The 15,901-nt window shown below is 42.5% G+C and overlaps 1 protein-coding gene across 5 annotated transcripts in view; it reads left to right on the top strand.

Annotated features, from left to right (window-relative positions):
- Window positions 1-15,901, top strand: part of PCDH15 (protocadherin related 15) — a 264,399-nt gene that overhangs the window by 144,959 nt on the left and 103,539 nt on the right. For all 5 annotated transcript variants that reach the window (XM_062496847.1, XM_062496842.1, XM_062496846.1 and 2 more), the window contains one exon: window positions 11,701-11,829. In XM_062496847.1, the coding sequence (XP_062352831.1) occupies window positions 11,701-11,829 (129 nt within the window). The remainder of the gene's footprint in view (window positions 1-11,700; window positions 11,830-15,901) is intronic.

Here is a 15,901-nt window from a genome sequence, read left to right as displayed (position 1 = left end):
CATTGTCACAGATGAAAATCTTGTTTATTTCTTCTGTCTCATGCTCTTTTTAGCTTCTTCACCTAACAAGCTTTGCCTTCCTGCTCCGGATTTACTCAGAATTTCCACAGACACACAAAAATATCAAGGAAGCCTTTATACAGTTTAGTGGCAATATGGAGGAATCATAACAGAGTCTCCACCTTTCCCATGAAAAATCCGGTTATAGTTTTTGTGGTAATTCATCTTAAAACTTTTGGGTTTGTTCTTCGTGAACTGCTCTCACAGCTGTGAGTTCACTGGTTTTGATCTCAATCTTCCAGCTGGGGAATCTGAAAATGTGAATTAAAGACATGCAAGTTGTTTCAGGCTATGTTATGCTCCTGAAATACTCTCCGGGGTGCAAAAAAAAAAAAATAAAAGAGGAGGACTGAAAAGCTCCTTCCTCTTCCTTTCATCTAGAGAGAGTTTCATTCGCTTTGCCCTGGGATTAAGTGGCCAGCAGATTAATTCTAATATTCTGAAGGTGATAGCTGGGGTTTTGAAAAGAAATCCTGTTAATCGTGGCACAGTGCTTAGCAGAACACAGTTGTATGGGAGCTGAGATACGGTGTTTGAAGCTCAGCTCTGGAAAAACCACCCAAAATAAACTGTGGAGGGCTCCTTTAGAGCTGCCCCTGGACTGTACTCTTGAACACCTCTTGAACTTCTTGTTACTTGCTGTAACAGGAAAATCCACTATTAGAAACCCACCCCCTGCTATCTCATTATCTCCTCTCCTCCCTCAATCCCATTGGCAGGGACTTCCCAGGCAAGTTTGGATTTCCCATCCCTGGAGGTGCCCAAGGAAGGCCAGGACGTGGCATGCAGAGCTCTGGTATGAGGATCAGTCACGGAGCAGATTTGATAATCTTGGAAATCTTTTCCAGCCTTGTTGATCCTATGACTCTTATGATTTCATACCAGATTTTTTTTTCCCCTGAAATTTTGCAGCTGCAGGTGTGTGTGCATTTTTCTCAGGGTGAAATGTGGGCACACTGTGTAGCTTGAGGGTGTTCCCTCTGCCTGGTTTGGGGGTTTGGTCACTGTTCCTTACCTGCCTGTAGGTGCTTTCTGCAGTTCATATTTTCTGTCAGTGGTGGGGCAGCTTGCTTCTTAAGATTGTCCAGCAATAGGACTCAGTTGAGCAAAGCTTCTGATGCCAGCAGCTGGAATGGGTTAAGAGTTGGGCTTGCCAGGATTACAAAAAAGGCTGGATAAGCTCCTTGGCTTTCATTTTACAAACAAATGGATGAAACAAGGCAGCTCAACTGAGACATTAAATCTCCAGGCCTTTTCCATGCCAGGAAACAGTGGGTGTAACTGATTTGCCAGGCTTCCTTGTGTCTTTGCCCAATTTCCTTGATTTACATCTCGTCTGGATGTACTCCCTGCTGTTTGACAGGCTCCTCCTGGAGAAGGGTCAGGACTCACTCAAAGTTCCTAGCTGGTTCCATGCCAAACCCTTCTGAGGACACGGATCCTTGGTCCAAGCAACCAGTGCCATTTAAAGGAAGAATTTTGCTTTTTAACTGGCTTTTACCAGGAAGCAACAGGGTCTTTTTAGGAAAGATAAAGATTTCCACAATTACAAAACCACTGCTCCCCAAGCTCATTCACCTGCTGTTTGTCATCCAGCTCTGCCTTTTGTGAACAGTTCCATTAGTGCCTACAGAAAACTGGTGATGTCACCAGATGCCTTGTTACAGTTCGCCTAAAATCCCAAAATTAATTCCCCAGGAAGGTACAGTGTTATTTAAATCCCATTAACATATTTTAGCTGGTAACTTATCCAACCTGATCCCTTTCCATCCAACATGAAACCAGCTATTAGAGTCAAACCTACTTAGAGTCAGCTTTTGGATTTTATTTCCTGTATTTGATTGTTGTTTTCTTTTTTTAAATTTGAAAGACATTCAAAGGAAAAAGACTTTATTGTTGTGGGGGGCTTTTTGTCATTATTGTTGGGTTGTTTTCTTTTCAATGAGATGTGGTATCTTGACCTTGCTCGATCCCTAGCCTCTTCAGCTGGACAGGGAAGAAAAATATAAGGAAAGACTTAGGAGCTGAGATAAGGACAGGGAGAGATCCCTCACCAAATACTGTCATGGCCAAAACAACTTGGGGAAATCCATTGATTTTATTACCCACAATTACCCAGAGCAGGGTAAATGGAAGGGAATCTTCAGGACATCTTCCCACCACCCCTCCCTCCTTCCTGGGCTCTCCCTCCTCCCCTCCAGTGTCACAGGGGGACAGGAATGGAGGTTTGTGCTGTTTGTGCTGTTTGTGCTGCTGCTTCTTCCTCAGGGAGAGGAGTCAGTCTTTCCCCTGCTCCAGTGTGGGGTCCATCCCATGGGATACAGCTCTCCATGAGCTGCTTCAGTGTGGGGTCGATCCCATGGGATACAGCTCTCCATGAGCTGCTCCAGTGTGGGGTCCATCCCATGGGATACAGCTCTCCATGAGCTGCTCCAGTGTGGGTCCCTGATAGGTCTCAATGCTATCAACAAACCTGGTCCAGCGTGGGCTTCTCTCTCCATGGATCCACAAGTCCCTGCTCCAGTATGGGCTTCCCACCTCTCAGCATCTCCATCTCTGGTGTGGGCTTCTGCAGGAGCTGCAGGTGAATCTCTGCAGCCTCCATGGGCTGCAGGGGCATAGCTGCCTCCCCATGGGCTTCCCCATGGAATCTCAGCCCCGGTGCCTGCAGCAGCTCCTGCCCCTCTTCCTGCCCTGGGCATCTGCAGAGCTGCTCCTTTCCCATGGTCTCATTCCACTCTTCTCTGGCCACAATTACAACTGCACAATAATGATTTTCTTTGTCAAATCAGTTATCCCAGAGGCATCACCACCATTTCTGCCTTGGTCAGTAGCAGGTCCATCCTGGAATCCCTTGAGTTCTCTGTTGGAACTTCCCAGCAGCTCCTCAGAGAATCCACCCCTATAACCCCTCACAAACCCCATCCAGGAGAACTTTCCTCCTCAGTTACAACATGAATAATTGGCACGTGTATATTTTCATGGCTTAGTCACAGTCATAGGATCCCCAGATAAATTCCGATTGCACAGGATCTCAGGAGCTGATGTAACTCAGGCACTGACAATTTAAATGTGGCTATTTAATCCATACCATTAAAGCATAAAGATGCCCAAAAAGCCCTCACAGAGCTGGAAAAAGGGAACATTTGTATTGGTCTTTCATACTCACCTGAGTAAATTCAGTGTTCACCCAGTGATATTGGTTCAGAAACTGGGGCCAGCGCAGCAGAATTTCAATATTCACAGTATTTCCCAGCCAAACTCTGTGTGAACAAAGATTTTTAGCCTTTATGACATGACAGCAAAGGGGCAAAACTTCTGCTCATTAATTTTTAAATAATAGTGTATAAAATCCTGGAGTACCTCATCTGGGAAAGGTTGCTATGCTTGGAAATAGTTGATGTTTTCAGGAAGAAATTTATCCCTAACTGCTTTGAAAGCTTTCTGTCTCAATGTGATGACTCTCTTGTTCTCATAAAACCTGGGATGTTTTTCTCCATGGAGCTAATCAAGGCTCAGGCATCTCCAGCCCTGACAGCATCTTCCTTGGCCCAGGGAGACACATTAAAAGAGATTTTTCTTTCCATTCCGGTATCTCCAGGAATTTGGCAGACAGCAGGACACCTCCAACATGAGCTTGTGCTTCTGCTTGGGGTCCAGCAGCCCCAGCCTCACACTTTTGGGGAGCAGCATTTCCTCTGGATGCCTTTCCCAATAGTTATGAATGGCACGGAACCCTTAAAGTTGGAAAAGACCTTTGAGATTATCAAATCCAAACATCAAGTGGCTCCACCACTACCATGTCCTCAAGTGCCACATCCACACATGTCTTGAACACTTCCAGGGATGAGGGCTGCACCACTTCCTGAGAAGCTGTTCCAGTATTTCACAATGCTTTTGGTGAAGGAATTTGCCTTAATATCCAAGCTAAACATCCCCTGGCACAACTCGAGGTCATTTCCTCTCTTACCGGAGAAGACACCTCGTTATTTCCTTTCCAAACCCACCAGTTCCTGGATTCTTCATCTTGGACCTCCTTCCTGCCCAGCTGCCACCAGGGCAGGCCAATGCTCTGTGCTTGCCCTAAAATTCATTGGAGTAGTACAAGGATACAATGTGGCATTGGATCTCCTTTTGATCCCTGACACTCTTTAGAGGAATCTATATCCAACCCCTATCGTCACCATCATCATCATCAGTGAAGTTTGTTGAGCTTATTCTTGCTTTTGGAAAGTCTGTGGTCCAACACACAGAATTATTGGGGAGTTTTAAGGTTTTTTGGATCTTTTTTTCTTGCTCTGTTTTCTGTGTCATTACCAAAAAGCCCAAGAGAGGTTTGACAAGGCTGCTGTGGCATGGGGTAATTGAGGTTTCTCTTTTCTAAGCCCCAAGGCTGATTTAACTGATTGATGTGGTGTGGTGACAGTCGTGGTGGCAGCATTTGACTTTGGACAGCTGCTTTAATTCCATCACAAGTAATCCAGAGCCACCTATGCCCTCACCCAGCACCATGGTTTTCCATGGAGAGGGGTGGCCTGGCTGCCACCTTTCCATTACTCTTCCCTGGAATGCTCCTGATGGTTTAAAATGCTCAGCTGTGCTTCCCAAATTATTATTGTTCTGACTTATGACCTGCAGCATTAAGATGCTTTTGGGTTTTCCCGGGAAAACATGACGTGTCACCATGAACAATCTGACACAACAAACAATTAAGGATGCATTAATTTAGAAGGCAGGAAAATGCTTTTCTTTCCCAAGCAATGAGCTTTTAGTTGTAGATGGGCAAAGTGGCATGTGAAGGAAAAAAACGTTCCAAGCTCAAATTGCGCTCACAAATTGGGGTGTGTTTGGATTCAATTCCAAGGCAAGAACTCCTGTCTTCATCTTTCAGAGGGAGAAGTTTGAAATTAATGCATGTGGCTTTTGTAAAAAAAAAAAAAAAAAAAGAAAAGAAAAAGAAAAAGCCTTCTGTGCTCTTGATTTTTGGCTTGTGTGTGTCAGTTGATTTAGAGAGATGAAAAAGGAGCTCCATTGGGTTGTCTTAGTGTATCTTGTATGAAATAAGGGGAATTCCAACCTCCAAATGCTAATATCTCATCCTGAAAATATTCATCTAGCACTGCAGAAATGGGATTTTCTGCCTGGCAAATCGGAGCAGCTCAGTGTCTAGTTTATAAATCCATTTGGGAATTAGGAATTAGATGTTCTTAAAAGTTATCAGTCATCCAGAGGATGTTCCCAGCCTCCAGCTCCAAGCTTCCTTTTTAATGTGTCTGAGGGAGCACCAGGGTGGGTTGTGGTCATGGTCACTTTGGGATACTCATAAATTACTGGCACAGTTCAGATTTTTTTTGTGTGTCTTAGAAAACTCAACCATCAGGACACCAAACTCCATTGGAAGTCCAGGACAAACTGTCATCCATCCAGCTTTTCAGGGTATATCCCAAGATTCACTGGATAGGGAAAATCAGAGATGACCTGGCTCTGGGATGGTTTCTCTGAAAGCCACGAATCCAAGATCTATCCTTTTAATCTGACTGTGCCCATTCCTTCTGCAATGAACACTTCAGGAAAAAAAAACAGGGATTGTTTCAGCCCTGAAGAGCCCAGGACTGGTTTGGGGCCACATTTTCTGAGGAAACAGAGGTGCCATCACCCTTGGAAAGGCAACTGAGAGTGAGCCCAGTGCTCTGGGCAATGAAGGCAGGGATCAAACTGGATGCAGAACTCTGCTGTTCCGTGAAAGTCATAGGAAGAAGCAACAGTTGAAAAGTAGTGGGAACCACAGGGAACTGAGGGAATCTAAAGAAGCCTCATCTCCTTCCTTGGGAGGGTGGGCAGGCCCTGGCACAGGGTGCCCAGAGAAGCTGTGGCTGTCCCTGGATCCCTGGCAGTGTCCAAGGCCAGGTTGGATTAGGGGCTTGAAGCACCTGGGATAGTGGAAGGTGTCCCTGCCCAGGGCAGGGGTGGCACTGGGTGGGCGTCAAGGTCCTTCCAACACAAACCCTTCCATGATTCTGTGATTTCAGGGCTTTGTGTTAAATCCTGGAAGTTAGACTTGGGGATTTTGGCCATCTTAGAAGATCATTCATAATTCAGAGCTTCTGTCTCCCACAACACTTGAATTAATTCCCTTCCTTAGAGCAAACAGGTAGCCCTGAATCAAGGTAATTTAAACAAAGATTTACTTCTTGACTAGCATACAGAGAATTCATTGATTGCTGTAAATTTTCTGCTACTCTTTGGAGCTGTAACTGTTTCTGTTACTCCTGTCTCTAGTCCACATGAGTTCCATTATCCAGCAAGAGGGAAGCTAGAGGGAATATTCCTAAATATATGAAAGGGAACAATATACACAGATCCTTAATTTGATCTTCCTCCTTGAAATAACTTCTCCTCAAATTATTTTCTTTCCAAGCTGTAATTAGAGACACTACCTATTACTATTTTCTTGACAAGTTCTGTATTTTGTATAAGAAATCCTTAAAAATTCCAGCTGATTTGCGAATTCCATTTTGCAACAGAGGAGTTTATCCAGACAGATTTCCTCCTCTTTGAGAGAAGGCTTTTCTTCCTTCAGCAGCTCTTTCATTATGGCAAGCTTTAGGAGCCCCACAAACTTTCAGTGCATGTGTGGCTTAGCATGGAGAATATTCCCTATTAAGGCTTTGATTTCATGTGCTAAAAGGGAAGGGGTGAATTAAGGAATTCATACCAAGCAATAGATTGATCCCAGTTTTCAATCCAAGATATGGAGCAGATTGTAAATCCTAAATAAGGGATACAAATAAATTAGTTCCCATTAAGAGAAAGTTGAGGGGAGACCTTGTGGCTCTGCACAACTCCCTGACAGGAGGGGACAGCCAGGGGGGGTCGGGCTGTGCTCCAGGGAACAGGGACAGGACAAGGGGAAACGGCCTCAAGCTGTGCCAGGGGAGGCTCAGGTTGGACAGCAGGAGGAATTTCTCCATGGAAAGGGTGCTCAGGCCTTGGCAGGGGCTGCCCAGGGAGCTTTGGAGTGCCCATCCCTGGAGGTGTTCAAAGCCATATGAACGTGGCACTTGGGGACGTTGGTCAGGGTGGCCTTGGGAGTGCTTGGGAAGGGTTGGACTTGCTGGTCATCGAGGGCTTTTCCAACCTTAACAATTCTATCTGTTTGTCAAAGATGTTTCTTAAATGACCACGGTTTTCCTTTCCACATGAAGTACTCACATTTTCTGTTATCTTTTGCCATGTATGAGGTTTTCATTTTGGGAGCTTTCCCTTTGAGATTTATCTTGGTGTTTTGACAATTTTTTCTCTTTGCCTCATCTCCAGGCTTATTAGGATTTTTTCTCATTAGTGTAATTTTTGATAAGGTCTGGAATTACCCTTCACCTCAGGGTCTTCTCTGCAAAATTTCTTTGCAGTCCAGGTGGCAATTTCCTCTTTATAACTTGGAGGGGTGGAGAGGGTTGGGAGATACTCTTTTTAAACTTCTCATGGAAGGAAAGAAGGTCTGAAAATAGAATCATAGAATTGTTAATTCTATCACCACTCAAATATAGTTTTCTTGAGATGAATATCAATAAATCCTGATATGGAGATCAGCGGCATTATTTACCATTACTTTTTTTATCAAATAAGGGCTTTGCCTCCAATTGTGTTCTTTGCAAACTAATTATCTCTCAAAATGACAGGTTTGTCTAAGAGTTTGTCCAAATTAATAAACTTGCTTGACATCAGAGCCAAGAATGTTTTCTCTCCAAGGCATAGAATGCTCTCATCAATTCCCAACTTCAATTTAAATGACAGGGTACAAATAAAATAAGAACAAAGTGGAATTTCCTTCAGATTTATCATCCATAACATTTATCAGGGCCTGACATTCTCAGTATTTGTGCAGGCAAAGTAAATTTTACAATTATTGCTTAGGGAAAAATTATCTATGTAAGAACTATTTGAGGGCCCCTAAGAAAGATATAAATTGCTGCTGTGTATCATTTATTTATGTTCATTGTAAAGGAGAAGTAAGCAGGGTTTCTCCAGTAATGAATAGGAAATGCCTGATATGAGGCTGAGATGGCTTTTTCCCTGGTTGAATTTCCAGGAATAACTGTAGGATTCCCAAACCCTGCTTGATGCTTCTGTTGTAGACAAGCTTCATCTTTAACCAGCCAAAGCAGTTTTCAAGCCTTCCTGTGCTGGATTTGCATGAGGAATATCCCCTGAAAACCGGTTTTGAATTAGGTGTCTCTCATTATTTCAGGAAACCACTTCTTTAAAGAATTTTCATGTTATTTAAATATTTATGAAGACCTTTTTTTGTTGTTTCTGTGCCTCTTTTGGCATCCTCCACAAACCTCGGCAACTTTTCATAATTCTTTGAGAAATTTGTGAATTTGCTTTACAGGAAAGAGGGAGAGAGGCTCCTCCCAAGGTCATGGACCCAGGGAATGGCTTCCCACTGCCAGAGGGCAGGGACGGATGGAATGTTGGAAAGGAATTGTTCTCTGGGAGGAAAGTGAGGCCTGGCACAGGGTACCCAGAGGTCACATAAAAATCATGGAATCACAGTTTGTGTTGGAAAGAACCTTAAAGCCCATCCAATTCCACCCCAGCCATGGACTGGGACACCTTCCACTGTCCCAGGCTGCTCCAAGCCCCAAAGTCCAACCTGGCCTTGGACACTTCCAGGGATCCAGGGGCAGCCACAGCTTCTCTGGGTACCCTGTGCCAGGGCCTGCCCACCCTTCTGTATTTTCTGACCCAGTGTCAGGCTGAAAAGAGGTTCTGGTTTATCGCTGAACACGGGCAATGGTTATTTAGTCTTCGGGATTTTAGTGTCTAGCAACTTTTTTGCGATTCCCAGCAGGGATGGTGATGTTCCCAATCCTGCTATGTGCTGCAGTTCTGGAGAAGCCCCTGTAATTCATTCTGCTAGTCAAATAAGGGTTTTTTTTCAGAACAGCGCATCAGTCTGAGGCTGGGAGCTTCAACAAGTCTTTGGAGCCATCTAATGGGGGTCCAAAAACATTTGTTTTGGTTAATAATCTTTGCTCATGGACCTTTCTGATCTAAATGAGAGAAGTGCTGCTCTCAGAGATACACAGGTGAGTCTCAGTAAGTGGTAAAGGCAGGCATTGCTGAGATAACAGTGAGATAATAAATGTTTCCTTTTTATTTGAGTGAAATAGGGAGATTTTGAGGTATTCCCATTTCCTTTCTCAGTTTCAGAATCTGTTACTGATTTTTAGGAAAGCAGCCCAGGAGATTGCTGCTAACCCAGATGCTTCCAATGTTCCTTTTGATTTCATCCACTTTTGGTCATTTGCTAAATTGTGATTAATAAAAAAAGAAGATTATTTGAAATATTGGTCCTATTACACTGAATTCATTCACATCTGATAATTTTCTAAACTGTGACATAAAAAGAGGATTACTTGAAATGTTGGTCTTCTTACAGGATCTTATTTTAACACACTTGCAAGGGTGAGGAGCATTTGATAAAATTTTCCAAATTAATTCTACTATTTGGCAACTCCATAAGGTAGGGGTTTTTTTTTTCCTTGCAAAATATTGTTTCTTTGCAAAAATCTTGCCTTTTTAATTCAGAAGTGAAAATTTAAATATGACAAGTGGACCACTTACCTAGGTGTGTTGGCTTACAGGGAAGGTGCTTAAGATGAGTAAAGAATGGCCAGGAACGTGAAAAATACTAAAAATTCTTAGGCAAGAGTTGGGAAAAAACATCCAAACACTTCTCTTCTTTCCTCTCTGTCTTTCTCCTTATAAAACCCTCTCAAACAGAAAAAATACTTCAGATGATCCACCATAGCCCGTGAAAATTATCTGTAATGAAAAGAAATCTTTTCCAAATGGGAATTCCTGCCTTATGGCATTGTTATTTAACACCATGTTGCCTCAGTTTATTTTCCTGAATTTCAAGGAGTTGAGTTACCTTTGGAAAAGCTGCTTTACATTCAGCGTGCATCACAGCAGAGCAAACGTTCTGGAGTGGTTTTTGTGTGGACAAGAAGGCAGAAAATGCACTTTCCTTTTAGAAATGCAATGTGGGAATGGCAGTTTCAGGAACAATTATAGCAAGTAACTGAGGCTCATAAAACAGAAGCTGCCAGCCTGGGAGCACCTTGTGCTGACTTGGTTCAAAATCCTCTGGATTTTTAAATTTTTTTTAAGTAGTAAGGAGTTATTTTATGCAGATGTGGGGAGCTCTTGGAACACTGAAACCACACCAGCTGGACCTGGAGCTGGGAAGAGCCTGATTCCGACACCAGCAGAGCACCAGAAAATGCAGCTCTCCATTCAGACTTTTGGTTGGGGTTTGTTTGGTTTGTTTTTTCCTTTGTTTTTTTTTTTTTGTTTTGCTGTTTGGGGGTTTTTTTGTAAAGGGAAGGTGGTTGCAGATTTCTCTATGAAGCCTGTGAGGTGTCACTTTTCAAACTGGCTCGTTCTTCCTAAAGAAAGGGATTCCTTCTGGGGTCACATCTCCACTGTGTAATTGCTGTGACTGTCCTGTCATAAACATTTCATGGAATCACGGAATTTTTATGGCTGGAAGCGACTTCCAAGGCCATCAAGTCCAAGCTATGACCTCGTAATTAAACCAGGACTGCAAACTGCCACATCCTCTCACTTTTTATGCACTTCCAGGGATGGGGACTTCACCATTCCCCTTTTAAGCCTATCCCAAGGCATGAGCACCCTTTCCATGGAGAAATTCCTCCTGCTGTCCCCCCTGGGCCTCCTTTTCTCCAGCCTGAGCCCCTTTCCCAGCTCCCTCAGCCCCTCCTGGGGTTCCAGCCCCTTCCCCAGCTCTGTTCCCTTCTCTGGGCACACTCCAGCCCCTCCAGGGCTCTCTGGCCAGGAGGGCCCAAATTTCCCTCAGAGGAATTTGATGCAAAGTATCAGATGGCACAAGGAGGATTTAAGACACTGAGTTGGGTGAATTGATTTGAAATTCAATATATTGAAGACAATCATTTTTTAAATACAATAATGTGTGGGGTTTTGGCCGGGAGCTCTCAGTCTACGGGAGCAGAGAAAAAGGATGTGACTCAAGTCAACACCTCTCCACCTTTTTGATTGGGAGAGAAAATTTCCATTGGCAGCACAGACGTATTTCATTGACATTTTATATTAAATATAATTAATTCTGCTGTTCCCACCCCCTGGGATGTTAAAATTGAGTTGCAGAATAGAACATCACGGTGGGGTGGGGGAAGCATGATGCAGGAGGATGATACAGGACGACTGTGCCACTTCATCAGCTTCATTAATCATCACTGTGGCATATTTTGCTTGATAAGTCACTAATTTCCTTTACACATTTTGGCAAATTTTGATATTTCCAGATTTTTCTCTCCACTCACAACAAAACCTCCTTAAATCCTTAAAATACTGTGTAAAAAAACAATCTGGTATTTATCATGCTTATATAATATATGTCAGTCTTGAGCTTGTGTTGTTTTCTAAAAATTCAAAATAACGTCTTGAAATGCTTACCTTTTCACGAAAAAAATGTTTTAAAAGTTGATAATCTGTTTACCTGCGTTTCTGTCTAAGAAGTAACAGTAGGGTTGGCACCTGGGAGGCTGTAAAATAAAGAGAATTTCTTCAAAATGTTCTTTTTCTGCCTAGACTTCGACTGCTACTGTCAATATAGTGGTGACAGATGTCAATGACAATGGACCAGTTTTTGACATGTTTCTCCCCAAAAACCTCTCTGTGCAGGAAGAGGAAGCCAATGCTTTTGTTGGTCAAGTAAGGGTAAGTCATTAAAATTGTTTATTTTATTACCCCAGCTGTCCAGACAAGGAGGAGAGAGCACAAAATAATTTTGCCTTAGACAGAAACCCATCCAAATACCTTCAGCTGGAATGCAAACTCTCTCTTTGTGGCTAAAAAGTCACATTTTGGGGCTTTAAAATATTGGAATTGTTTTCTTCTCTGTGCTAAACACTGAAAGCACTTTGTCTCTTAAAAGTAGCACATGTAAAAGCACGTTTTTAAGAAATTCCACTGTAAAAACTTGCTGGTAGCAGATTTCCAGGGTTAAAAAATGTGTCGCCACATTTTTAAAGTATTTGTTTTGAGATAAAATTCAAACATGCTGAGCAAATGACACCAGGGTATAGGAAACTGTCACACCTAGAGGAAATTTTAAGGCCATTAAAGGGAAAATCAGTTAAACCTTTGAGTGAAATAATTACTGACCTGGCATAAAAACAGGGGTTTTGAGGCTTTGAAGTTGTAAATTTTTTATGACACGTGGGGGTCTTTTGGATGAGGATTCAGTCCCTTGAAGAAAACATCACTTTTTTTGGTAATGTTTGTTTTTCCTCACTCAAGGGAAAGAAGAAAATATTAATTAGAGCATTTTTAAATCCAGAAGTTGAATATAATGTCTCGTATCTGCTGCACTGAGGCTGGATCCAGCAAGAGCTGTAGGTAAAGGAAGAATTAGGAAGCATTTTTCAAGAACTTAGGTGGAAAATATGAAAATATGCCTTTTTTTTTTCTTTTTTTTTTTTTTTTTGTCCAGCAGTAACCATATCAAGAGAAAATGGGAGCTCCTTAGGTAGAACCTAAACACCCATAATAATCATGTTCCTTCCCATCCTTATATTATTTTAAAAGAAATCAGAGCTGGTCTTGGACAAAGTTAGGATCCCTCAGTGCAATTAAGTCAGTTTTGATAAATCATTAAATTGTTGCTCTGCTTTTTGTCATTACCTTCCTGTTGTTTTGCATTTTGCATCCCAAAAGTCACAGGTGGAACATTTCCAATCAGTCCCAAATATCCTTCAAAACCATTTTGTGCTTTGCTGGGGGCCCTCAAGGCTCAATCATCTTCTCAAACACGAGCTTGCCTCTATTTTTAGCTGTGATAGAATTGTAAAATACAACAAGTTATTGCCACAAGAAGCTCTCTGGCTTCTAAATTAGTGCCATTTCTAAGGTGTGTGGACATGAAAATATTTATTGAAGCCTTGGGATAGTTTATTCCTACTTGGAGTGCCGGAAAGTGCTTCTGTCATTTCCTGTCCTGTTTATCCCTCAATAGAGAAACCTTTTTCTTCATAGCCCACATACTGGGTGTATTTCTCCTGTCTCATGTTCACAACTGCAAACTGATACAGGGATATCAATTGGAAATGCCATTCTGTGGTACAGAAAAGAGAAATTGGGGCATTTAGAAATTTTTTCTGCCTCCAGTGAGGTTACTAAAATAATGGTGATGAGAGTTTGGGTGTAGCTGTGTTGTTTGAGGATATTCCTTAAAAACTGAACTAGCTTTTGGTGTGTTGTGCTTCACTGTAGATAAAACCACAGTAGGTATGGGAGAGGTGTTTATGGGAATAAATTTTGTATGGAAGCTTTAATGTGGATAAAATGTACATAAAGGGCTATTTTAGGTGGGAATAACCTGGTAAAAGAAGAAATCCTTATAGTGCCATGTGTTTTCCCTACCAAGAATTAACCCACCGATTAGCAAAGCTACTTTTCAAAAAACTTCTTTACTCATTTCAAACAGAAACCTAAAATTTGCCAGAGCAAGCAGTCATACAGAAGATTTTAAATTTTAAAAACCCATATTTTTTTGTGTCCCTTTCCCATTTGTGTGCCACCTTCCCATTTTACCTGGAGGAAAAAAATAGCGAGAGATGTTTACCTTAAAACCCAAGATCTGACCCTGCTGCTTATGGGAGCAGAGAAGCTGTTGAGGAAGGACATGGAAAAGGTGCTCAGGCAGGATTTCTCTGGATTTTTGACTCAGGAGGTTTGGTCTCAGGGTTGGATGCCTGGGCTCATTTGTCAGAATTCCAGGTTGGTTTGGGTTGGGAGGGTTCTTAAATCTCATCCCATTCCAGCCCTGCCATGGACAGGGATGCCTTCCACCATCTCAGCTTACTCCTATCCAGGCCAGCCCTGGATACTTCCAGGGATGGGGTTTCTAAGCAATTTGGGGGATAAATCAATCTGAACACAGCCGGGAATAACTCCTGCCAGAGATAAGAGATTTCCATGCTCTGCTTTGTTTTCAGTGGGAACGCTGGACTTTCAAATGGGTTCCCATAAGGACTTTGATAATATTTGGGGCGTGGTTTCCCAAGGAGATGTAGCAGGAAGGAGAGGGAGGGTTTGGAGCATTTATTCCATGCAGGCAGGCAATATGCACACTTGGAAGTGCTCTCCCTCTCTGGCAGCTCTGCTGCCAGCTGGAGCTGCTGGAGGCACTGGCATGGGAGTGCTGCCTGTGGGCATTCCAGGAGCCTCCTGAAGATTAAAAGAACAAAAGCCAGACAGGATAATGCTGCCAGTGGAGCAGATGTGTTTCAAATCCTTTTATTTCACACTGTGCTCTCTAAATTGTGGCAGTCAGAGGTGGATTGGATTCCCTGCTGCTCCTTCCCCTCTGATCCTGGTGATTCCCCAGCAAGGGAGGAGCACAGCTGCTGCATGGAAGTCTCCACAAAGGGCCCCCAGGAATCCAAAAACTCCAACTGGAAACTGGACAGTGAAATTCAGGCACTTCCTTGCAGTCTGAACCAGCTGGAGGTGGGGCATCAGGATGACCTGTGCTGTACAGATCATGCACTTTAATCAGTCGCAGCAGCATGAGAGGTAAAAAAGATGGAATGACACTTAGGAAAGGTATCAATACATTGATCTGCAGGCATGTTCACACCCTTGGGCAGGGGAGGACAGTCCCCAGCAGTTTGTTGCAGATTCTAAAAGAGCAGCCTGGGGTTAAATAAAAAGCTGATGGGGCCCTGGAGAGGAAAGGCTTCCCTTGACTGAAGTTATTATTCATGTGGGGTTTTATTTATATCCAGATTCTTTCACGCAACACCATAATTCATTTACTATTGGATATTTTGATGTCATTGATCAGCACTGCTTGAAAACTCCAACATTAATGTGTTGCTATCAAGGAGAGATAGTGACAGGGAAGGAAATGAGATGGAAAATGGGGATAAAGAATTATGTGCTCAAGTATCAGTGGCACTTGGATCTTCCCTAAATAAATAAAGGATAAGTTAATTCCAGTAATGAGACTAGTTTGCAGGGTGTGTGATAGCTCTGTCACCTGCTTGGCTTTAAGTTACAAAAGTAATGCTTTAAGAAAGTTGATTTTTAGGATGGACTACTCTTCCTACTGGAAAAGATGGGAAAGTTTGGAGGGATTTTTTTTGGTTGTACTTTACTAGACCTCCTGAATGCTGATGAAATGGAATTATTTCCCAAGAGAGCTTTCTGTTTGTGGGTATCAGTAAATTCTTACAGGCTCCTATTTTTATTTAATAAATTCATAAGCTGATAAACCCTGGATCTAAAACCTGATTTAAATTTCACAGCTGTTGGGTAAAGCTTGTTGTGTTGGACTAAATGACCTCTGGAGATCTCTCACAAGCAGCTCATCCTGTATTTACACAAGCAGGAAAATTCCTTAAAATGCTGGTGAAGAATTATTGCCTATGTGCATGAAATGGTTGGGATGAGATGGGATGAGATGAGATTTAAGGTCTTTCCATCCGAAAACATCTGCAATTCTATTATTTTATTTAATTACAATATCTTGTGTAAAAGTGTGGAAAGGAATCTGAGTTTTCCCAAATCCCCACTGTGTTGTTTTTAGTGTAAAGGGTGTGATTTCCCAAAACCTGCACTACAGATTACACTTTATCTGTGTTAAAAACACAGGCTCCTTAAATTAAATTCCCAAATTTCCTGGACTTTAAGGCAACTTGAAGGAAAATTAGAGGTGGAGGGAAAAAGAGAAGACCAAGACAAAAGGGAGATTTATTGGCAGGAGAGGACAGTCCAGGAGGAAAAG

Source organism: Cinclus cinclus, chromosome 7 (genome assembly GCF_963662255.1).
Source record: "Cinclus cinclus chromosome 7, bCinCin1.1, whole genome shotgun sequence".
Classification (NCBI taxonomy): Eukaryota; Metazoa; Chordata; class Aves; order Passeriformes; family Cinclidae; genus Cinclus; species Cinclus cinclus.
Note: the sequence above shows the minus strand (reverse complement) of the source record. Positions and strands in the feature narration are given on the sequence as shown.